The sequence below is a fragment of the Xiphias gladius genome, chromosome 11, assembly GCF_016859285.1.
Source record: "Xiphias gladius isolate SHS-SW01 ecotype Sanya breed wild chromosome 11, ASM1685928v1, whole genome shotgun sequence".
Taxonomy (NCBI): Eukaryota; Metazoa; Chordata; class Actinopteri; order Istiophoriformes; family Xiphiidae; genus Xiphias; species Xiphias gladius.
This window is the reverse complement of record NC_053410.1, coordinates 19,919,552-19,943,758: the sequence shown is the minus strand read 5'-3', so window position 1 is coordinate 19,943,758 and position 24,207 is coordinate 19,919,552. Positions and strand designations below refer to the sequence as shown.

General features: G+C 43.0%; 1 protein-coding gene across 5 annotated transcripts; it reads right to left on the bottom strand.

Annotated features, from left to right (window-relative positions):
• Positions 1–532: 532 nt before the first annotated feature.
• srfb (serum response factor b) lies at positions 533–23,243 on the bottom strand. 5 transcript variants are annotated; one of them, XM_040138687.1, is made up of 8 exons: positions 22,927–23,243; positions 18,002–18,268; positions 7,536–7,776; positions 4,858–5,022; positions 4,437–4,547; positions 3,871–4,068; positions 3,687–3,763; positions 533–3,106 (listed from the first exon to the last, which is right to left on the bottom strand). In XM_040138687.1, the coding sequence occupies exons 1-8, from the start codon at positions 23,164–23,166 to the stop codon at positions 3,011–3,013; spliced, it is 1,395 nt and encodes a 464-aa protein (XP_039994621.1). In that variant the 5' UTR covers positions 23,167–23,243; the 3' UTR covers positions 533–3,010. The 5 variants fall into 5 exon arrangements, with proteins under 5 accessions (XP_039994621.1, XP_039994619.1, XP_039994616.1 ...); XM_040138685.1 differs by having other exon boundaries at positions 3,662–3,763; positions 22,163–23,024; XM_040138682.1 differs by having other exon boundaries at positions 22,163–23,024.
• Between the last annotated feature and the right edge of the window lie 964 nt (positions 23,244–24,207).

The following is a 24,207-nucleotide window of genomic DNA, read 5'->3' as shown; positions in this document are numbered from 1 at the left end:
AGTAACATTTCTATTTTAATGGGAAACTTTTTTTAAATTGTCAATCATGCACATTTTTTAATCAACTATCTTTCCAGCTTTTTCTGTATAGTTGTATATTGTATGTGTACAATAGAAATAGAGATATACTACCTGGTGTAAATGCATGCTTATACATTATTTGTAATTGTTGAAAGAAAGAAAAGGCAGTTGGGCCATCTGTGATGATTTCTTAGCTGTCAGCACTTTGTTCTGACGGGGAGATATGATGCCTTACTTCACACTGTGGGTCTCTGAGGACTCCTAGAATCGATGTGTGAGGGGTTTCTGCTTCACTACCGTTTGTGATCCTATGGTTCTATCTCTTGTGTTATATAGACTTTATTTGGTTTGTGAAGATGTACAGGACTCTCAGCATAGTCGAACATTGATGCCAGCTGATTTCTTGTGTCGGCTTAGACCAATCACTGTATCACGTTGCTGCATTTCATTGTGTTTTCTCGCCGCTTTCCTCTGGTGTGAAAAGGGATGAGTGTCATTATACTTCTCTCTCATGGCCAGTTTGTTTATGTGATTGTGCAATGCACAACTGAAACATTAAGGTAAGGTGCATGCTCACTCCTCCTGCCTCCCGATGCTTCACACAGTAATCAGAGGCCACTCACTGCAGTTCATTTATTCCTCATCAGCCGTCTTCATTTCATCACTGCTGTTATACACATGTATTAGGTTTCATTCAGGACAATATGGTTTTAACATTCTCCGTCCCAATTAAAAAAAAAAGTTCTTCAGCAGGAGATGTGGTCATTCTTTGAACAGTTCACTGTGTTTTATCTTATTTTTTTTATTAAAAAATGTCTGTACAAGAAAAATACACAAAATAACCATTTCTTTCAACGACGAGGTGAACACCACAAATTTGGTTCAATAATCCCCTTTAAAAATGATACTCTTGAATAACCACCAGATAAAATGGGAGAATTGAATGTCTTCAACATGTAATTTCCATGTTCAAACAGCACTGCAGGATGACGACAACTTGTACAGGAACAGATCAGAGATCGTCAAGCGTGAAAATGACCTCTCTTGCCAGTGATTAACTGAACAGCAGTCAGCCTGGATACTTTATCCTCTGACAGACTCTCTTTGGCTTCAAGCCTGCCATGCTCAGTCATCCAACTAATTCTGTAGAAATGAGTCAAATCTCGCTCTCTGGGCACTGCCAAGGTTTGTATGACAGGTCCAAAGTCATGTGAGGTGGTCTAGAAATAAGTAGATCCTAAATTTCCCTTGCCTTTCAGTGATTTATGAATCAGCCATGGAGAAGAGGCACTATGGTGCAGAAAGAAGGCCCTCAGTCTAACAACTCTGTCTCATTCCTAATGGTTGCTGAGGTACATACTGAGATTACAGTCAGCTAGGGTCTTACAGTTCTCGTCAAAAGGAGTAGAACATTTTAAAGCACCTGAAGTCACTTTTCCAAATGAAGAGATCCTTGTTCTAATAAAAACATCCAGTCATCACTGTTGTAGTATTACAGTATTGGGACTGAACTGAATAACAGAGTGTCACGCCTTGATTGCAGTATTGAAGTGGAATTGCCAAGTCTGTACACTTGTCTTGTTAAACAAGGTTTGCGTCCAATACCCTGACTCAAGTCAGTAGTCTGAAACAAATTAGACAACGCAAGTTCATTCATTTATCTGATGTCACAAAAACCTGTTTGGCACTCTCAGGTTTTTACCCAGAGAAGCAAGTCACACATTTAAAAATAAGTGAACAAGTTCAGTCTGAAGTCCCTTAAATATCACTTAAGGATATTAACTGTTTGTGACAGTTTATAAAATGTCAGAATTGTAGTCATATTTCTGTGTGAACACGGATGAAAATATAGATAGAATTATGCTAAAAGTTGATATAAATGAAAATGATTTCCATCAGATTGTCATAGTTTGAACTATTTCTACACTCAAGTGCCAGATCAGAGCTTCATTAGGAAACGTGTGCACAACTGATGTCATACTAAACTGTGATGCCATCAGCTGTTTTGCTGAAATCTTCCCAGCTAAAGTTAATATGTTTACAGCAAATCATAAATATCTTATGGTTAACATTTTCTGACCCAGGTACTCGATACTGTTTGAGGGACAGTTCTACAAATGTCAAAATCGGAAAAAAAAAAAAAAAAAAGTAGAAAAACATCCAGCGTTCTTTCTCCATCTTGTAGTGAAAACTCCCAAAAAGCATGACAGTATTTCAACGCATGATGGTATTTTAAATTAATTTACATATACATGTAAATAATTCATTTTCTTTTTGCAAATCATTTTCATGTACATACAAAACCACTATGTAAAAAAACAACTACATGCCGTTGCACAAACTAAGCCAGCTAAAAAATACAAGTTATCAATTTAAAAAACAAACAAACAAAAAAAAAAAAAAAATATGTACATTTCCAAATGTTCTTTTTTGTTAAGTCAATAAGCATCTCCCCACCCATTTACAAATCCCAGATATGCATGCGCACACAGACACACACGCTTGTGCACAAATGCTCACACTGGAACATTCAGACAAACAAATGTCTCTTTGGCTGGTGTGAAGCTGTGGCACCTTGCAGTGTGTGTACATGTAATTACACATTTTCAAAAAACATGCACACACAAAAAGACACCATCTAACAGCATAGAAAATAGGTTCAGATGATGGATGTAGTGATATATTTCCTATGCATTTGCGAACATATATATATATATTTATATACCAAAACTTACTGTATAAGGGTCAGTCACACATTTGCCCTTGATTGTGTGTAATTGTGTGTAATTAATTTATATTATTTATATATAATATATATATATATTATATATATATTATATATAAATATATATAAAAACAAAAAAAACTTTAAAGTCACATTCAGAAGTGTGGTGTGAAACTCTGTAGGAAGGCATCAATAAATAGAGATGTCAGTCATCTGTATGTCTGTGTCCCTGTGTCTGCTGTGCTAAACAGCTCCAGCCGTCCGTCAGTCGCTCTTCGAGTTCTGCGCCGCGTCCAGATTGACCACCTGGAGCTCCGTCAGGTTACTGCTGCTGCCGCTCGACTGCTGGCCAATCACCATCTGCAACATGACACAGCTACGTCAGCGGAGACTACATGGCCTATCAAACAGCCAGTCAAAAGTCAGCACATCACGCAGCACCCAGCACAGATGGAGATCCTGCTACACTGCATGCTGTTTATCATGGAGCGATGTAACGCTGTAATACTGTAGACGCTGATGTTTTCTGTAGCAATTAGGATGCTTACTTTATGAAATCATATTCTGTTGGGTGGGTTTTTATAACCTATAGTTCTATGGGATTTTTTCCAGCGCTACACTAACTTACATAAATGAATTCCCCATGATTTCCATCATAAAACTAGACTTTACAAAGTAAATAAAACATTAAACTCTTGATTTCCATGCACTATAACAGTGGTGTTTTGTTTTAGTCTATTGCGTGTGTATTTTGCTGCAAATCACAGGTTAAACAAGATGCCAACTGATCATCCACATTCATACAAAAGAGGCTACAGGTGACAACCCCGTGGCCTCTGTGTGCCAGTGTTCTGTTAGGATGCATTAGTGCAGTCACGTGGCATGCTGGTTGCATAGGGAGTATGAGAGTTTCACTTGTAAAATGCAGATCTTGCCGTACTGGGTGTAGCTGCACCGCTGAGACGGGGATCTGCACCGTGCCTGGAGGTGCTGTGAGGAACACCTGAGGGACAGCACCTGGGAGAAGAACGACTTGCTTTAGAATTGCTTTACAAATGACATATTAATCCACATCTGTCAGCCAGTAAAGAGAGTGTGTTCAAAGAGCGTTAGCAGCGTCTCACCTGTGTCTTGTGCCTGTGCGTGGGACACCTGCATGGCCGAGGTGCTCTGGGAGAAGGCGTTGAGCACAGCCAGCCCCCCGTCAGCCAGCGCCGGTGTGGAGGCGTACATTACTGTGTGGGGGCTAGGGTACATCATGTGACCCGCCACAGACGTTGGCACTGACGAGGTGACAATGGTTGCTGGGAGACTCACCGTAGCTGGAAGGCGTATTGTGGGAGGGAGGAGATGGGAGAGAGAGCACGTCACACTTAGGGCAAGAGGTGTGTACACTTGTTGGCCAGCAGATGGCGCTTAATATATATCTAAACTCAACTACTAACTCTTACTAGTGTGTAGTGGCTCCAGAACATTTTGCTTGAGGACACAACTCGTCCCAAACAAGAACAGAATGAAAAACAAAATAGCGCAAGCAGACAAAATACACATGTAGAGATTACTAATGTTGTCAGGCACAATGCGGGACAGCAAAACACAAGAGGACCGTATTTACACTCAAACTAAAACTCTGATGGTGGGTGAAGGGGACAGGACAACAGCATCTTTCTCCAGAGGGGATGTGACCTACCGGTGGAGTTTGTGGAGGTGTGGGAGATCTCGGGGCTGCTGTCGTTGTTTGAGGTGGACTGGGTGTTGGGGTGGACCTGGATAGCCTGAAGCTGCTGGGGAACCCCCGCTCCTGGAGACACACAGAGGGCACACAGCAACTACTGTAAGTCATCACACACCCCACACAGGGAACAGCAGTAGTTGCAGTAGGGGTAGGTGGGGTGCAGCAGGGGGGTTGGCATACAGTAGCACTAGCAGTAAAAGCACCGGCAGTACTAGAAGCTGTGGCAGAAGAAGTCCTCGTGCAAAGAGCATTAGTAATCCTAGCATCACATGCATGATTATTATCCATAGCAGAAGAGCATCAGCAGCTTAAGATGGAGATATGATTATGATTAGTAAAAGCAGGCGGAGTGGTGGCAGCATGCAGAGCAGGTCACCTGTGAGGGAGACAGCAGCAGGGAAGCGGAAGACAGCCTGCTGTCCCTGCTGTGGCTGCTGGGCGGCGGCCAGAGCCTGACCATGCTGCCCCTGGAGGGCCAGGGAGTGCTGCTGCAGCTGGCTCAGAGGAATGGTGGGGGTGCCGGGGGGGAGAGGAGTGCCTGCTGGAGGGGCGCGCACACGCACGCACGCACACACGCACACGAACGCACGCACGCACGCACGCAAACAGACACACACACGGGGAGGATAAGACTAAATGCGAAAGGATGGTGCAGTCTGAAAAAAAGTGCTAATAACTTCAGTTAATTTCAGCTAGAGTACATTTCTACCACCTTCAGTTGCCAGACTTATACAGAAAGGCAGCAGATGTATCCTGTTTAGCGAGGGATGCAAGGTTCACAAAAATATTTTTTTACATTTACTGATGTTCTGACCAAAAAAATTTAGATTCTTCAATATTATTCGTCTATTAGCCTAGATCACTGGCTTGATAACATGACTGCAGCACAACAAAGCAAGCAGTAAGTTTACTCAGTGTTTTTCACCAACACATTGTGTGTAACACTGAGGTTTCATAAACACGTTGAGTGCCTTTCCTTCCTTATAAAACATTTGCAAAGTTAATTTTTAAAATATTTTAAATTGTGCATTGTTTACGTCTACGCGTTCTTCCTTGCCTTTGTTGGCGCATTGCTACATTACCGACACCAAACGTCGACCGGTGGAACAGCTTGAAACCAATGGCAGGATGTGAACTGCGCCGCCTGCATGCACATGCGAAACGTCCCGCATCCTCGTGCTTGTGCAAGATACAAATAAAAGGGGGGGCCCATTTGTAAAAACATAGCACCACTAATGGTCCGAAACTCCACAGGGTGACTTTAAATTGGTGTTACATTGAAATTTGAAGTGGTGCTCTCTTGTAAGATAAGTTTAAGGCAAGTAACACTTACTGTATGACTGTATTAAGTGGTGACTAAGTGGATGGCTTTGACGGTGACATTTTAGTTTACTTTAAAGCACTCAAATATGCGTTCCCAGTAATTCATTTAAAATTAACCAGCAACACATAATGCTCAAGATACTTCCTAACTGAGAAACTGTCATTTGCCAGCCCAATTTCAACATTTCAAATGTTGCCTTATGTTTAAATCTTCAATTTGCGTTTTCCTAACAAATGGCAGGTATTTTATTTCAGCACATGACTCTGGAGTTACACCCGCACATTTCATCATATGCTCCACAGCCAGTTGCTGAAGTCGGGTGGGCAGGCCCCTTCAAGCTGCCAACTGAGGAGGTTTTAGCGTGGGAGGGTGTGTTGTTCGACCTGGCACTGCTGCTATGTGCCAGACAGGTGGTGGTGGTGAGGAGAGAGGGAGAAGGCATTTGAGCAAGAGAAAACAATAGAGGGAGGGAGAGAGAAGGTTGTAAAAGGAGGAGAAAGATGTTAAAAAAAAAAAAAAAAAAAGGGAGGAAAAGGGATAGAGATACTGCCTGGCTGTCCTTCAGCTGTCAGTCAAAATAACGTATAGGACCCATTAGTGGGCATCATGTGTCTGACTGATTGTTGTGGCAGAGTGCTGACCACAAACACCCTGCAACAATTCGCTAGTGAAATAACTGCCAGCACTGAGAAAATACTGACGAGAACTGGGCCTGTTTGGCTTCACAGGTGCAGCACAGACTCTTGTCTGCATGGTAACAACAACGACATACGCTGTAGAAAAGATTGCACCAGTCAGCATTTAAGTGTCAGCTAGCCTTTTCAAATTGTTCATGTCATGGGCAGTCCAAATAAATGGTCCAAACGCGCTGAGCTTCTTATACAGATGGGACAATATCAAGTTAAATTATTGTGAAATTCAAATATTCCTCATGCCTTTGGTGGAATCGTGACCTCTTGGCATCCCCAGGCCCCTCTTAGAGACCCCCCGATGTACACCCAGTATTTCCCAGCACATCCGCCGTAGAAATGAAGTGTAATGAATAATTACTGGGGAAAGCCAATTTAGAAGCCCTTTAGGGATCCACACATCAGAGCCTGCTGCCCCAAAGCCCTCACTGAGTGGGTGCGGTAGAGATCCCATGTGTTTCAGAGTGTGTCTGTGAGGTCCTCCTTAATGAAGGGTCATGTCTAGTTCAGGGCCACTGTCACAAAGCTCTGGCTCCATAAAGTACACCTCAATTATAATTTCAGCACAAGCCATGGATCCTTCATTGAATATTCATGACTAATTATGGGCTGTGTTCGTCAGCCCTCATTGCCAGGTCTATTGTGTCCCTCTCGCCTAATTATTCCTGTCCCCCAGTGACAATCAAAGGCAGGGCCAGGCGCCAATAGACATGGCTTTCCTGGATACTGAGGGCTTTGTAAAAACCGAGGGCGCTGAGTGTTGGTGACTGGCTCTGTAGAGCTGTTGTGTGATGTAAACAGATTGGAGAGAAGCACAACCCCCCGACAGTTGAGGTCATGGAGGGATACCATTCAAATTCTAATCACCTAATAAGCTAGACAATACGGTGACATTAACAAAACCCAAAGGTCTGCAGAAGTGTCATTTCAATTCTAAAGGATGAGGTTAAGATAAACAAACCATAAAGATAATAAGTATGAATTGTAACAGAGCTCTGGATGTTGAGGACAAGACACCTCATGTTTTTCTCCCCTACATACCGGGCATGAAAGTGAAGCCACTGGGCAGCTGCATGACACCTGTGGAGCCGCCGGCGGTCTTGAGGACGGTACCGTTGGCGCTGACACTGCTGCTGGCCGAGACAGGCGCCAGGTAGTTGGTGATGGGAAACGAAGGTCCGCTGCTCACCTGCATGGTGGTGGAGGTGGTGGGTACTGTGGACTGGGCGCTGCTGGTGGTGCCTGGTAGGCTGGCTACCGTGAATGTCGGCTTCAGTGTATCCTGTGGGGAGAAAGCAAACACTGAGTAGGAAGACAGGGGCAGATCATTTGATGACATTGTTTTAGTACTGGATTCTGTCAAGGAAGAAGAACACAGGTTTTCTGTTACAAATCTGAAGGCTCAAGTCTTGATGAGTAAACCTTTAAGATGCTATTTTTGACTACCTGGAAGTTGCTGATATTTCCAAAGGACGCATTAGCATTTGCTCCACTTTGCTAAAAATCACTGAATCCAGAACATGCAAAAGCATGAAGAATTTCCCATGAGGACACCTAAAACAACACCATTAATGGGGCTTTTCCTATTTGAGCAGCTGGGAGTAGGGTAGGCGGGAGGAGGAGACTTTAATACTTGCGGTATTTTCAGGGGTTCAATGGATGGCTGACAGAAACCAGAGTGGGTTTTAATAGACTCAGGGCAAATTACATAAACAAGGTAGAGAAACAGGCCAGGACCCCTCTAATTGCATCCATGTGTAAAATACTAAGCAGTGCAGAGCAATTCCATTCTTAAGTCTACAAAGAGCAGTAAGCTGCATTTAAGTTAGAGAAAAAAGATCTTTGTTTTCAACAATGAACGTAGGATTTTCAGTGTGAGGTTGTGACATAACACTAAGAAAGATCTATACATCATACGAGCTGTGTAGTAACACAGCTGTATATCCTTTGAATACTGCAACATCATCCATTCATCACTGCTACCTGCTTAAAAGCCACGATTCAAACTCTACTGAAGACTGAAAGAAACATCATTTCTGCCCTTGTATTTTGATGAGTTACTATGACAACTAACTGACCATGTGACAGGTCACTTTCTCTGTAGATAGGGGTAGCAATCAGGCAGATGAGATGCTCACATAAACTTAAGATCAAAGGAGGTGAGACGTAGCATCATACCATACACTAATGTGAACATCCGTTGAACAGAAGAGCAGGATGTGTTGGTGAGTGGGCTGCATGATAAGAGCAGGGTAGGCGTTAGGCTGGGACTACAAAGCACATCTAAACCCACCATGCCTGTTTCTACGCACTTACAAAAACACTTATCACATGATACTAATGATCTGTAATAGCAGAATGGGAATAAGCCTACACAGTAGAAGGCCTGTATGAGTTTGCATTTCTATGTGGGTTCAATATTCTTTGAGGGTTTGATCCCAGATGATTGAATATGAATACAGAGAAGGGTCTGTGACAAATCACTAGAGGCAGATAATTCACAGTTAGCTTGTATTAATCGGGGTAGTGCGTTTAAACAATATGAAATGAAGCAAAGTGGACGGGCCCTTTATGCATAAATGGGAGCTGCATACATATCCAACAAGGATACATACACCAATCAGCCACAACATTAAAACCAGTTACTGGTTATAATGTTGTGGCTGATCAGTGTATGCTGACTCCCATTTTAGTCCCTGTATCCTCTGTTTCTCCACATTTGTAAAGTACAGAGGAAATATCATAACAACCTTTCCCATTTCAAAGTCTCCACCAGATGCAGACTTCTTTTGCCCGAATTTGGAGGACACAACTGGTGTGTCCTTTGCAGTCCCCAGTGTTCCAGATTGCATTGTGCATTCTAAAAAAATACCAGGTGTTCACTGATAACTGGCAATCCCTTTAGATGGACAAATAAAAAAAGCCACTGAGGGATGTAAATAATGAAGGCCAGACGTAAACTCTACTGTTTTTTATAGTTCAATAGTCATGGAGCGTACAACTCAGTCTGTGAAGACAGACTGAGAGAAAATAACCCTGAGGGGGTCATCAGGGTTATTTTAATGGGAAATGTAGGCACAAGTCTTATTGGGTCTTGACCAATACTAGTGATTAAAAGCCGGGATAGCTTGGCCTCCCTTCTGGTTTGATTTTGACAATTGCTTTTTATGTGTGTGTCTTCTGAATCATCCCAACTTCATAGAAGGGACATCACTGGAGTACCGCTTTAATCACTGGGCAATACAAAATTACATTGTATTTACCATTAACCTGGTACACTACACATGTATGTTAGTTGTCCATCATGTACTGAAGTGAAATGTCACAACTCGCACTTGAAACTCTGGAATTTGCCCGAGGTTCCCAGTGGTATTTACCCTTTGTTGGCCGTTTGAGAGCACCTTCCTGGTGATAAACTTTATTTGATTGATATTTGATGTTTCAAGTTGAAAACCATTCTTTTTTGACTCTGAGGCTAGACCATATTATTTGGGGAGAAGGTGCAGGGTCAGCCTGGGCATCAGGTCCTATGAAGGTCATATCTTTGTTGGCCACGACCTTTGGAGGATCCAGCCTCAGAACTGGGACAAAGCTTTTGTCACGGATGCAAATCACTCTTCACAGTGCAGCAGTGTAACAGAAATGGCCAGTGAATGATCCTGGTTTAGTGTCTTGAAACAGCCACGTGTCACAACAGACATGCTTTCTATGAGAAAGCAAGTGAATGACATGTTTTGCATGAGGTTGAAAGTCTAGAAAAGGTCACATTCATTAAGAATAACAAATTTAGTATGTAAGCAAGCTGGGCCAACCTCCCTAAGCAAAGCACTATTGGTTTTTATATGTGACTGATTACATGGGTGAGAGGTAGAGGATCCAGCATGGACTCCACTGATAAGGCCTTCCAACCACACACAACCATGCAAACATGTAGATGGAGCTACTGTCAAAATAACTCTGACTCTTCAGCCACATTGCAGTCTACTCACATCTTAGTATTCAAGGAAGTCTTCTAGTATGGCTCAGTGCCATGATTAAACAAAATTAATTTTTTAAAATTTGATGAAATTTAAAAATGAAAAAACTTAGAGGATTAATAAATAATCAATTGCGTTGCAGCTAACTCAGTCTCCTGGACTTCATGAGGTACAGATGGCTAAGCAGGTGCTGTCTTATACAAGCTGCTCTGAATCAACAAGAGTGTTCAAAACCAAAACGACACAGTGCTGAGCAGTTAGTTAGCTCATCTGCAACTCAGATCCAGGCTCTGCTGAGGAGTTCTGACAGTCCAAGGTCCTTTAACACTTTGGTTAAACAGCAGCTGGACAGTTGAAAGGGGAGGGCCACATAGGACTCTCAGTTATTCTGTCCTTTCACCCAAAAAGGAAAACTGAATAAATTGACAACAACAATCTACAATCCATTTACTATACAACTGCCCTGCTACTCATCACATAGTGACTGCTGACAGTCAGACTGTGACACAGCTGTCACCGCGTCGTCATTCTCCCAGGAGACTTTCCCATTTTGGTTTACGCAATAGTTGTTTCATCAATGTTCACAAGAAAAATGGGAAGTACTCTACTCTACAGTGGTGCAGGGGTTACATGTATTAGTGTATGTCAATGACAAAAGGTAAAAACATCTTTAAGATGGTACCAGATGAAGAGGATAGCGGTCACAAAGCAGAAGAAAGTTCAAGTCAACAGTTAGATAAAGTACGTCTAGAAAGCTAAAAGCTATGTGGTAGCAAGTAGCACTTCTTAGCCCCAGTAGTAGCAGGGAGTGTGTGTCTGTGTGTGGCAGGCTAAGCAGAGTCAGACCTGTGTGAGGTTTGGGACAGGGGACAGAGGACAGGATAGGGGTGAGAGTACAAACAGCTGAGAGTACAGACAGCTGGCGGGAAACCTGAGCACCTCTGAGGGGGAATTAACCCTTTCCAGGCCAGCTGAGGCAGCAGGAGGCCATGTATAAAGACAGCCGCCATCTGACGCTTAGCACTCCTCACCACTGAACAACTGAATTTTTGAAGCGGACCGAGTTGCTCCGTCTTCATCACACCAAGTCACCGTGTCCCAGCTTTTCCATGTCACATTGCTCAGAGGAGAAATATATGGCTGCTTGTGCGTTGCTGGCAGGTTTATACTCAGATAGAACAAGGAGAGTTTGCTTGGGAAAAGGCTTAACCTGTTCGATCATGCAGGTTTCAACCTATGTGGTAATCTAACAGTCTCGCAAAAGTGCTACCATCTCTGACCTACATAGCGAGCTTCCAATAACCTACTGCTTTGTTTGACCATCTCACTGTGTCTCCTGTTCAATTGGCCAATCTATAAACAGCACTGGCTTTTCGTTCAGAGTCAAGGCAGTGCATAGTAAACATAGGCCACAGTGGTGTAATGCATTCCTTAGACCAGAAGTGAGAGCAGAGAATCATCTTTGTGATGTAGCCGAAGCCTCAGCACTGTCATTTCCTCCATAAGTCCTGTCCACGTCCTGCTCCTTCTCACACACTCTTACACACTGAGACATCTTATTATCTCCAGAAGTAAAAATGCAAACCAATTCCAGTCATTCTGCAACATACTGGAAGTCTGATTAGTATATAATCAAATATGTAAGACCTGAAACATTTAGCTGATTAATCAATTATTTCTAATAAGGTTTTTTGATAATCAAAGTCACTTTTCAAGGAAAAATGCCAAACTTGACATAGTTCTAGCTCCTTAATCGAGAGGCTTTCTTGTTTTTCTTTGTCTTACATGATTTATGATTTTGGACTGTTGGTTAGACGAAAAGCTATTCAAAGATACCACCTAGGGCTACAAGAACTAATGAGTATTTTTTGACTTTTTTCTGACATCTTTTAAAACTTTTTTTTAGTATGTTGCAGCCCTACAATATATAATATATATTACTATTTGTTGGATACTAGCTGAGTAGAGTTGTTGACTCTGAATTATGACCATAAAGATTTGTATCAGCTTGAGAGGAAATGGTGTAGAGAATTACTTTCACAAATACAAAAGTTTGTTTAAATATCTTACAGTTTTAGACCAGATTCCATTTTTACCACTTGTTTTCAAATCAACCTCACTCCTTGCTTTGGAGAGGAAAAAACAAAAAAAAACAAAAAAAACAAAATCTTACCAAAGCACGATCTGGGGAAACACTCCACTTGGTATAAATGAGGTACCAGAACGTAACAAATGAAGTCACAATTTACAGTTGTGCAAATGGAGAGCTGAGTCGTCTGGAATAAGCAACGAACCCTAAAGACTAGACTGCACAGCCGCTGAGAGTACCCTCTATAACATGCTATGTAATCCATTTTACTGGGCATTACTTTACTCCAGCTCCAGAGAGATCTCAAGTATTATACATTCTGTCCCTCCTATATCAACTGTGAACATATTAGAAATCCTCATTAAAAAAAAAAAAAATAAAATAAAAAATCAGAAGTTAGAAATCGATAAAACACAAACCATGAGAGACACCAACAATCTTATTTACACACAAGATTTCTAGGGTTCTTTGGTTAGGTAGTGGTGCTACAAAAACGCAAAAGAGGCAAAACATTTTCTAGTATGCTGGTTTCCAAAATTTTGTCGGTTCTTAGGAGTTCTATATATGGTAAAAAATAAAAGCCTCAATTGCCCTCGTTACATTCACAGACATCATACGAACGACCTGTTTTAAAGGAAGAGGAAATGAGAGAGTAATTAAAAAGAGAAGAACACAAATGATTCTCTATTCATGGGGGATTAATCATTCCAAATTGAAGGTGACAACTGGCAGGCTAGTCCAGTGTTGGTTGGAGAGTCCATTGTGCAGTTTACTGGTGGCTGGCCCTCGTCTAATCTCCCATTTGCTGGCTCCCATCTCCCAGTCTGTCACCCTGCCAGCAACATGGAATTTGCAGCTCCATTTGGGACTGCTAAAAAAGGCAAGGCAGCCCAAGTGGAGGAGGTGCAGCCAATGGCGGCTGACCTGTCCAGTTGCTTGCTGTAAAATAAGGAGGTGGAAGGGGGGTGTGGGGTGGGGGGGTGACATAATGTTGCTTTCCTCCCTCTCTAACACAGCCAACATGCTGCTCTCCCCGCCGACACTGTTAGAATCCCTCTGACACCACCACCTCGCTCCTCAGGAGCAGCCTTGTGATAAGAGCAAATATCTGAGTAAATTAACTTTCCATTATCTCAGCGATTCTCTCGTCACCTACTTTGAACCACCGCTCTGCCCTTACAACAGTAGTTAGACAGGAGAACAGAAGATAATTGTAAAAAATGAAATACTAAATCTTAAAAAAAAAAAAAAATACTTTCTTCTTAAGTACAGTTCCCCAGTTAAGACTATGAATTAAGTATCAAAACCGTTTTATTTCTCCAGGGAGTCCAAATCAAATTCATACACATTTAGGGATGTGCATCATGTTGAATAATGAGGCTGTTAAATCTGCTGCAGGATGTCTAAAGAGCCATAAAGCAGGGAAAACAAACATGTCAGCTGTTGGACAGGACAGTGGCCTCGGTCTGGAAGTTGTCTGGTCAGTCATTCTTGCAGCATTACAGTGGCAATGGAAATGTCATCTGTGCTAATGAGCAGAGTAACAAATAAACTTCATGAGGATTACAACACCAACGGCACTGACAGCGAAAGCAGCAGGGAGGACGGAGAGAGAGAGGGATGGAGCAAAGGGAAGAAAGGAGATAAAAAGTGAGAGGAGGGAGGAGGGGAAAACCAGAGGAGATTGTCATACTGAGAATTCAGTGCTAAGATACTGTAGATCCTTTAACCAAACACGAGTTGTGGGATTTGTCATCCCCTGCTAAAAATAACCCAAAATGCATAAAAACATCTGTACTGTAAACTCGTCTGGTATTAAACAGCAGCCATAAACAATCCAAGGATCTGTTGTGGGTTGCAGGGAATGCACAAGAAAGACAAATCTACGCTCTTTGTGAAGTGCTGCCATTTCATTTCTGGTGTACCCTCCTTTTCCCTCAACCTACCTCATTCACCTCTAAGTGAGACATTATATTTCCCAAAATGCCTTTATACACCCCCTAGAGAACAGTCTAGAACTTTTTACCTTCAGCTGTTGGTCATTTGTACTTAATGTGTGCTGAGAGCGCAATAGCAATAGGGTTTTCCAGACATAAACTGAGTCACACACCATAAATGTAATGTCATATCATCTTAACACTGCTTTCTGCTTAACTAAAAGCATTCCCAATGGAGTAATGATTCTTCCTGGCATGACTGGTCTGGTGACATTGACTCAAAAATCACTTTAGTCCATGCAGCTATGCATCAGACCAACCAGCAGATGATTTGATGATAATAATGTGACTCGAAGCCTTTTCGAAGTCTCAGATTTTAACTCACGCAAAGCTATCAGCTATGAAAACAAGTTGTGGTGTGATACGCAGAGTGACTCTGAAACTGCACGGCCCATTTCTCGTCTTTAAATTTATTTAGAAACTAATTCTGGTGAAAAGTTCAGAAAAATTATAACATTTTCCAGCATTTCCTGAGCAGCTGCCGTGTTTTCCCACATTGAGGTTCAGAAGCAAAGACCAACAACATCCCAGCTGGTGGTGCATTCGTCCAGACACGTGTAGGGAAGAGTTTATGTTGAGAGAAAGAAGGGAACCGTCAATCATTTATTGAACAGCCTATTTGAAAAGTTTTTTTCTCCTGCTCATTGATCCATGATGTTATATGTTAAACAATGCTGGACGACTTTGCCCAGTTATAATCCTGAAGGATTAACAATATACCTGATTTTATATTAATATTTTGAACACCTTAAAAATAATAATCAAACTCCACTGTACCAGTCATTGGCTCAGTTTTCACAACATTAATAAGGAATAGTTTAACATTTTGGGAAATACACTTATTCACTCTCTTGCCTTGAGTCAGATGAAAAGGATATTGAGAGCACTGTCCAATGTGTCTATTCAAGATCAGACTACAGCCAGCAGGCGGTTAGCTGACAGTTAGCCTGGCTCTGTCCAAAGGTAACAAAATCCACCTACCAGCACCTCTAAAGCTCCCTCATTAACACCTAATACCTCCTTTGTATAATCCATACAAAAATGACACGCTGTGGTTTTATGGGCGGTCTAGGACAGACTATATCTTGGCTGGGCACAGTTCGTCACCGTGATGTTGTCAGGCAACCAGCGGAGACTCTAGGAAGTTACCTCTTCTAGCCAAGAAGTAGTCCCACAAATAACCCCTTCCTCTGCTTGTTTAGACAGAGCCAGGCTAGCTGTTTCAACCTGTTTTCAGTCTTTAAGCTAAACTAAGATAACTGGCTGCAGCCTAATATTGAACAGATAGAAGAGAAAGTGGGGTCAATTTAGACAAGAAAGAGAATATGTCTATTTCCCAAAATGTTAAACTCCTCCTTTTAGAGAAAAGAAATACACCACTAAACAACAAAATGGAGACCTAGTTACAATTCCAATTGTTGTTTAGGTGTTTTAATATTTTTCCACTTCTCATTTTCCTTTTAATCTTGCAAAAGTATCATGGGCAACAAAATTTACGCCTCAGAAATTTCCACTCTCGCATGATTTTAAAATCATTTCTACTTCACGTCAGGCTCTTTTGCTTCTTCAAAATGTCCTCCACTTCCCCCACCAGTCATTACAAACTCTGAACTGTTTAGACTATCTTGGACTGTATGTATGACATACTATTCGCTTGATGAATAGTGTCCAGATGCTGTAGAGGTGCACACAGCGATCACGCAACAGATCTACTGCACAGACACGATCCCTGAAAATCGAGGCCTCCCTATCCACCTGCCATGTCCGAATCATAACAGCGCCGATCCTGACATGGACCACGCGGTGACATTTTCCGGTGGTTCCTTTTGTGAGGAGTGTTCATGGGGGACCGATGCTGGTCTCCCACACTCATAACTGCAGCAGGGGCAAGGGTCACAGCGTTACTGCCAGCCACCTAAATAGTAGTCACATGAGACGGGACATAAAATATCGCTCAAATGTTTCCATTCCACCCACTCATATCTACATCCATACCTCCCCTCCATATCACTAAATGAGTGGGGTGGAGTGGGGGGTGGGTGGGGGGCTGGGGGGGGGGGTCATAGGACTCCAAAGACAGCTGCAGCTTATAAGGAATGTGAGGGGCCTCAGCCAAGAGAGCAGGCAGGGAAACCATACCATATATGGCAACAGAGGCAGAATCTAATTTTTATCAATGAGCAGAGCGGGCATGAGAGTGGCTTAATGTGCAAAGGTTGATCTCCCATCCTTGATGGTGTATGGTACGTGCTAGTTAATGCCTTGTAAAAACAGCACGCGGGCAAACAGACTTGGAAGTGTCCGTCTTCAGAGGGGCGTACTAAAGCCATGTAAACAAAGGAGGGAACCTCGGCCTCCAGCACATGATTGCATGAAGGTGTTGAAAGTGAAGTGTGTCTGCCGATGAAGTTATCGCTTCACTTCCATCCCTCAAACAATCAAGGTTTAAGAACACTCGTAGCCATGTAAGAAAAACAGGGACACAAACTGCGGCATTAGGGATGAAAACAGGGCACATAACCAACAAAGAATGTATAAATTCATCCTTCCAAAATATCATGTCCTAATTGTATTTCTGTCATGACTATTGTTAGAGGGTTAACAAGTTTGAAAACTGCACAAAATGTGTGATAGTCCAATATTTTCAGAAATATAATCTCTGTTTAACTAGCTCAGTGTTTCATCCATGAACAGAAGACAGCACCATCCCAAAATCAAAGATAAACACCCAAGTCCTCCGTATAGCAGGCTGTTTCTCTTCCTAACACAACCCAGACCTGCTGTGATTTATCTGTAAGAGTGTTATGGGGCTTTCCTGTAGGAGAGGTCAGAAAGGTAAAGTATAGACAGCTCAGAATAATACTCCACATCTTATCTGCCTCTCCCTTCGGTCTAGAGCCCTTTGAAGGACTAACGAGACTTTTCGGTTTAATTAAAAATAAAAAAAATTAAAAAATAAAAAAGACCTGGTGCTCAGAAACAAACCACAAGCCCAAAACAGAGGCATCACATATAACAAGCAAAAGTTCAAAACTGTTTACAATGGGACAAAGATTATTTTCCAAAGCTGCTTGGGGGTTTGATTTATTTGCTCTCCTCGTGTGCTTGTCGAGCCTTTTCTGGAGAGATTTCCCACTATATCCATTAGTGACTCTCTGTGGTGCTTTTTTTTTTTTTTTTTTTTTTTTTTTAAATTCACACTGCAATTCATGTGTCCATTAGAGAACAGACAGTCAGTGAGTCACAAAGACCAACTCCAGCACCATTATTGTTGTTGAATGTAAAGGAAATGGGCTGTGGGGACAGGTACAGAAGTGGGTGAATTCAATTTTGGAGATTCACAGCTGCAGCTGTTGGAAGATCACCATGATCTTCCCAAAAGAGATGGAATGTATTCTTAAATTTGGTCTACAGTAGCGGACCTTTCCACTTCTTGATTCTTACCTTTGTGTCGCCCATGCTCTCCGACTCCGAAACCTGGTAGGTGAGGTCCGTCTCCTCGAAGCCTGTGGCACTCATGCGCTGGTCCGTGGAGGGATCCGAGCGTGGTGGTGAGTCTGGCGAGTTGAGGCATGTTTGGATCAGTGCTTTGCCCGTTTCACTGGTGATCATTGGCTGGAGTTTGCGAGTGGCAAAAGTGTAAACGTGACCCGTTTCACTGGCCACAAGCAACAGAACCTGGGTTCCCGTCAGGGTGGAGAGTTCATAGGCCTAGGAAAGAGAAAGAAGAAAACCTAAGTATCTGACAGAGTGAATGGTCCATTCAAACCTCATAAAAAGGTGTGGTTCACCAAATTAGGTCTTGGATTACGTTCGCACCATACATTAAATACTCTCCACAGAAGAGGGAATGTACAAAAGATGAACCTCTGGAAAAAATGCCCAAACTAAGAAAACATTAGAATCTAAAAATACCTCTGTAGTGAACTGTAGTGACGTATAGCACAAATGAAGCTAAAAAAGCATGAGATAAGGCTCCCAGAATAGAGAGTGTGATATAGCTGAGAGACTGATTAAAGCAGGGGGACTGGCGAGCGTAGGCAGGGGAGTGGCACTAACCCACTCTTGATGGAGGAAACGAGGAACCCTTCTTAACACGCAGGCAGAAGTAGCTGGCTGCGAAACGTGAGGCCACCATCACACTCTGCCCGCCTTGTCATTCATTATACGGCACGCAGACACTCACATTCAAACTCCCCAGTGCAAAGGAAAAGCACAATGAGACTCAACTCCATCCATCCCAAACAAACACACACACCCACGACCAAACACACACCGATGCTGCACTCAGAGTGAACTCCTGAGGATGCCTTTTCTATCTAAATGAGTCATCAGTTATGTGGAGGATGCTTCTGGTGCTGTGAAGGCACAGTGCCATTAACATCACCTTGGTGAACATAGTGCGGCCAGAGCTAGCTGATAGATGTGCCATTGTAAGCTGGAGCGCAATACTGTATCAGACAGAGCAAGGAGGAGGAGATGAATCACATTCAAATTAAAAGACTTTATTGAGCTGTTATAAAACTGTGCCTTTACTCTAGTCTCCTCCATCATGCTTTATCTTCTTTAATGCTGTTGTTCATTATGGCCTGTGTCAGTCCACTCTATATATGGGCACATGCTAGCTGAAGCCGATCACATAATTGACTTTAGTGTGTAATAATGCGATGACAGAACAGAAAAGCCAATGATGACCGGCTGCTATAGTGGCTCAGTGCTACACTGTGCTTGTTTCACCTCAAAACTTAGAACTTCAATTACGCAGTGCTTTTCTGTGTGTAATAAAAGGACAGGGTTGAAGGAACCTCTGGCTGGTTGTATAATTCACTTCACCCACTGCTAATACAGCCTTACAGAAGCAGGTAATGAACTACACAGCTCCAGACATCCTCTTCCACCACCTCCCTTGATCAGCTGTGCAGCAGCTACAGAGGGGTGTTTAACAACAGAGTCTGATGTTTGGCCAGCGTCCAAGACAGAAAAAGACTAATTTCTCAACTACAGTGTTCAAGGTGGCAGCACAAACTCGACCTACACAATGCTTTAATAAGATTCCCTGCTCTGCTGATTTTCACATAAATATTCATGACTGCAGGGTGTGTGGGGGGGTGTCAGCTCCAGCTGTAATTGGTTCCTCTGCCACCTACAAATTCCGAGGAGCCTTTTTATCAAATAAAGAAGGACCAAAAGACACACTCAAAGACACCAACATGGATATACACAGATGTGCAGTTTAAAAAAAAAAAAAAAAAACAAGGCTTGTTATCCATGTTTTTCTGCTGGAAGCTAGAACATCTGTTCCAAAGCCATGTGTGTAGACAGTTGCTAGTTTAAATCCCTTAACAACATCTGTTGTAGTGACCTAAAGGAAGGATGAAATGTCAATGATTGTGGCTTGCAGGCATGTAAGTAGTGCTGAAACAATTAGTCTAGAAATTTATTAGTTGATGGACAGAAATTTACAACAATTTTGATAATCTGTTAATCTTTGACGCCAATTATTAGACAAAAAAACCAAACATTTTCTTGTTCTGGTTTCTCAAATGTGAGGATTTGGTGCTTCTCTCTGTTTTATATCGATGTCAATTCAGTATCTTTGGGTTTTGGACAAAGCAACATATTTGACGCAGTCACCTTAGGGTTTGGAAAGTGACGGGCATTTTTTTTTTACCCCTGACATTTAATAGTCTTAATACTTAATTGTTCAGTGAAAAATGTAAATGTCAGATATTTGATATCAAAAATAAGTGTTAACTGCATTCCTAACTGTAGGCCCTATTCACTTCAGCCAATCAGTTAATTGATAAATTGTTTCAGCACTAGACATGTCACAGCAGGAAAAGCCCAGGTGTAAACAATACCATTAATAAAGGCTATGTGTCAGAGCCAGTGTCAGAGCCCTGGTATTATGCATATTGGCTCACTTGAATGGGTTGTTGTGACTCGTAAATGGAACGGAGCCACAATTTATGTTATTAGTTGCCCTTGTGCTTTTCCTGCAATGGCAAATCGAAAATGTCTGCCTTAAAAACTGTCTATTGAGCATAGCTACAGAAAGAGTAATAAGGGAAACGTGCCCTTTTACAGAATAATGGAACCAAAAAAAAAAGGGGGAACCACCAATATTATTTGAGTAATCCTGCACTACGGTAGTAATCCTGTATTGTGCAAGATTTAACGTGCACATAATTTAAGGCAGATATGAAAACAGAAGACAGTTTTCACTTACCACATCCATCAAAATGAAACCAGGTTCATCCTAGAAACCAGTCTGAGACCAGTCTACTATGACTCTACCCACTCCACCCACCTGTCGAATTCTGTGATGGCTGACATAGTGTAGGCAACATTTTCAAAATCTCCATCCCCACAGTGTGTCAAATAGTGTTCATGTTGCCAAGAGCCCACATAAAGACACCCCAGTTTCCACGACAACAGTCTGGGATACATTAAAAAAAAAAAAAGAAATACAGCAGAGTACACAGTACAGGCGCTTCAAAGTAATGAGGACAAATGAAAACTCTTGCACTACAATAAAGCATGGCTTACTTTATTTAAAGTCATGGTGAAAAATGGCCGTGTCTACAGTGAAACAACTGCTGTGCCTCTGGTCAACAGCTGACCTTGTCCCCAAATAATCAACTTTAGATGCCCTGATGCCAAATGCCACATAGCAATACATGGCAGCAATTTTCTGTGGCTGAGTTGCGCAATTCCAGTGAAAAATTGCTTGGTACTGACGTAGCAGAGAGTCATGGAGGCAGTTCTGACCACCATGGAGCGGGTTCTGTCATCTTTAATGTCAACTACTTGTGTGCCAGACCTGACCAACAAAACTGAAATCAAGGCAGGTTATCACTGTATGAGGCTTGTACCGTCATGCATGCACAGACAGTCCCCGGATTCTCGCTTCTGTTTCAGTGCTCTTTGACTGTCCTCTGATGTGGGTCAGCTGTTGGCACCTACAGGCCCGCTTCCGCTCATCACCGCGTCGCTGCTGCCTGCAAGCAAAGCCTCGCTTCACGGTGGCAGAGGGACCAGCCTGTGCACTGACGGAAACTACTTCCAACGGTTCTAGGCCTGTCAGTCAGGGCAGGAAAGGTGTAAGGGTATGTGTGCATGGAAGAGTGGGTCCGTTTATCTGAAAATCTGTGTGTGTGTGTGTGTGTGTGTGCCATAGCTGGGGGTGGGCATGGTCATAAATAGAACTGTCATTTGCTCAAGTCTATTTAAAACCCATGGCCTGTCATAAATGCTCTGACTTCCTCACATCCAGTCACTGTGGCACAATTGTTTGTCTTTTATGAGAAAGAAATTGTAATGAGATTTACTGCAGGTCAGTAGCCTCTAAATATAAACGTAGGCCCACTATTCTAAGCATTTGCTTTCATAAAGTGCCCATTATAATTTCAGAATTTCCCTACAGGTATTATGAAGGTACAGGTAATCAAAGGTGTAATCCACATCACTGTTAATTCCTTGACTTAATGAACACAAAGCACCGTCTATTATACTGCAGTACATGGAGACCAGGCAACATCTGAGCCACACTCAAATCATGTGTTACGTGGTTGGATGAGATTCAAAGACAATCACCTGACTCACCTTTTTCATAATACCCGTCTTCCTCTTGCTGAAGGTCGTGTACCTTCTCAACTTGTTATCGATAAATTCCATCTTTATCTTTACCCGCCCACGTGTCTTCTTCCCCGGCTTTGCCCCGGCGACCCCTCCGGACACCATGCCGTAACCTCCGGGAGGTACCCCCACCTCCTGCCCCGTCACCGCAGCTTCCATCTCGCCTCTCTCCCGCTTCACCCCTCTCCTGCTGTCCCCGAGTGAACCCACGGGGTCATCGTCGTCTCCGGAGTCCGAGTCATTATCCGAACCGCTGCACAGCGGAGCGCTCTCTCTGTCCGGGTCGAACCGGGCTGCGTGAGGCAACACAACTCCCGTGTTTAAGCCCACCATGTTTCCCTGGAGGGCGCTCTGTAGAGGGCTCACCCCTGTGCCGTTCCCCGGTCTCGCACCTCTCGGACCCCCCGGACCATTAGCCCCCAGCATCCCGATGGCGTCTCTTTCCCCCTGTCGCCCGGCAGCACCGGCGCTCTCGCTGACCCCCGGCAAAGCTTGCCCTACTCTGACCAAAACGGGACGGATCCCGCCGCCGACAACCCCCGAACCGAGTCCTGTGGTACCCCTGCCTGAAGCTGACCCGTTTCCAGATGGTGCCGATCCGACCTGGCTCGGTAACATTCTACTTACTGGACCGAGTCTCTAAACACCAGCCCAAAAAGCTGGAGCGCGCTGTGTCGTAAATGACTGACAAAACACACACACACGCCTGAGGACAAAAAATGTAAACAAACCAGGCCAGTTGATAGTTCGGAGACTCCAGAAAATAACTGAGACAAACTTTCGAAAGTGATGTTTCCCCCGAAACCCTGCTGCCCCGGCTCAGCTGGTTCTCCCTCCTCCTCTATTTCCAAAACTCCGAGCACTTTCTCAAAAAGGAAAACGCGAAGAGCGCCCTCGGCGTTGCTCCGCCGCGTCGCGTAGTCCGCATTGTGAACCGAAAACGTCGCCACTCTCCGTCTGCTGTTTTCCATATATCCGTTTTTAATCAATCAACATCGCAACATTTCTCTCCTCGTTGATCAGAAATGTATATAAACAGCTCATTTAAAAAACGACGGCGGAGTAATATCACAACCATGGAACTACTTTCCGCCTTATAAAGAGATACAATGTTTCCTTATTTGGTGCTGTCTCTCCTTATTTGGTGAGTCACAGCGTCGCCTATCGATTGGCTGCGGCTTATCTGAGTAGCGCTGTCATTGGTCGATAAGGCACGCTCATTAGAATAAATACCAAAATGGTTGCGCTACCGACAACGTCACCGCGGACAAGCAGAGGCACCAAAATAACAAAACATTCAACTTTTTATTCCCCACAGGTTGCACAGTAGCACTCAACTATGTTTTCTCAAAGTCCTTCTGCCAGAATCTCTCTTTATACATCACCGCTGGCTGGAGCACTTGAAACGATTCAGTACTGTATCACTGTGGGTAGGTACAGTGTACTGCTACGTTTAAATGCATTCAGGCAGTCAGATGTGGCTACTTACGGTCTCAGATTACTCTCACCCTAAAATGCATAGGTCTGTTATGTTTGTTTTTATTACTCATTTTTACTAATCTCCTTCCCCTGAAAAATGAAGTAGAACACACTCACCTATCACACAGTAATCACGTCGAAGAGGAAGCCTGCATCACACTAGCTTTCTCAAGAATTGCAACACTGGTGTTCAAGCAGAGTACGGTCTATAATTATTTGTACCATTTTTTTTTTCTTTTAAAGAAACGTGTGTGCAAGTTGTATTTAACTCGTTACGGTGCCACAAATTTGGTCCTGCAGGTTTTTTGTTTTTGTTTGTTTTTTGCTTTTACAGCAGACATGACAACTTTTCATAGTAGGAAAAGGACAGGTGTCACTAATAACATTGGAGATGGCTCTGTTCCATTCAAGCGTCGCAGTGGTGTAAGTCACGGCAGTGTGACAGCGAGCACAGCATGCAAATACACTGGAACAAGCTGAATGGAATGCAGCCACCATTTATCTCACGATTCGCACCCTGTTTATTTTCCCCT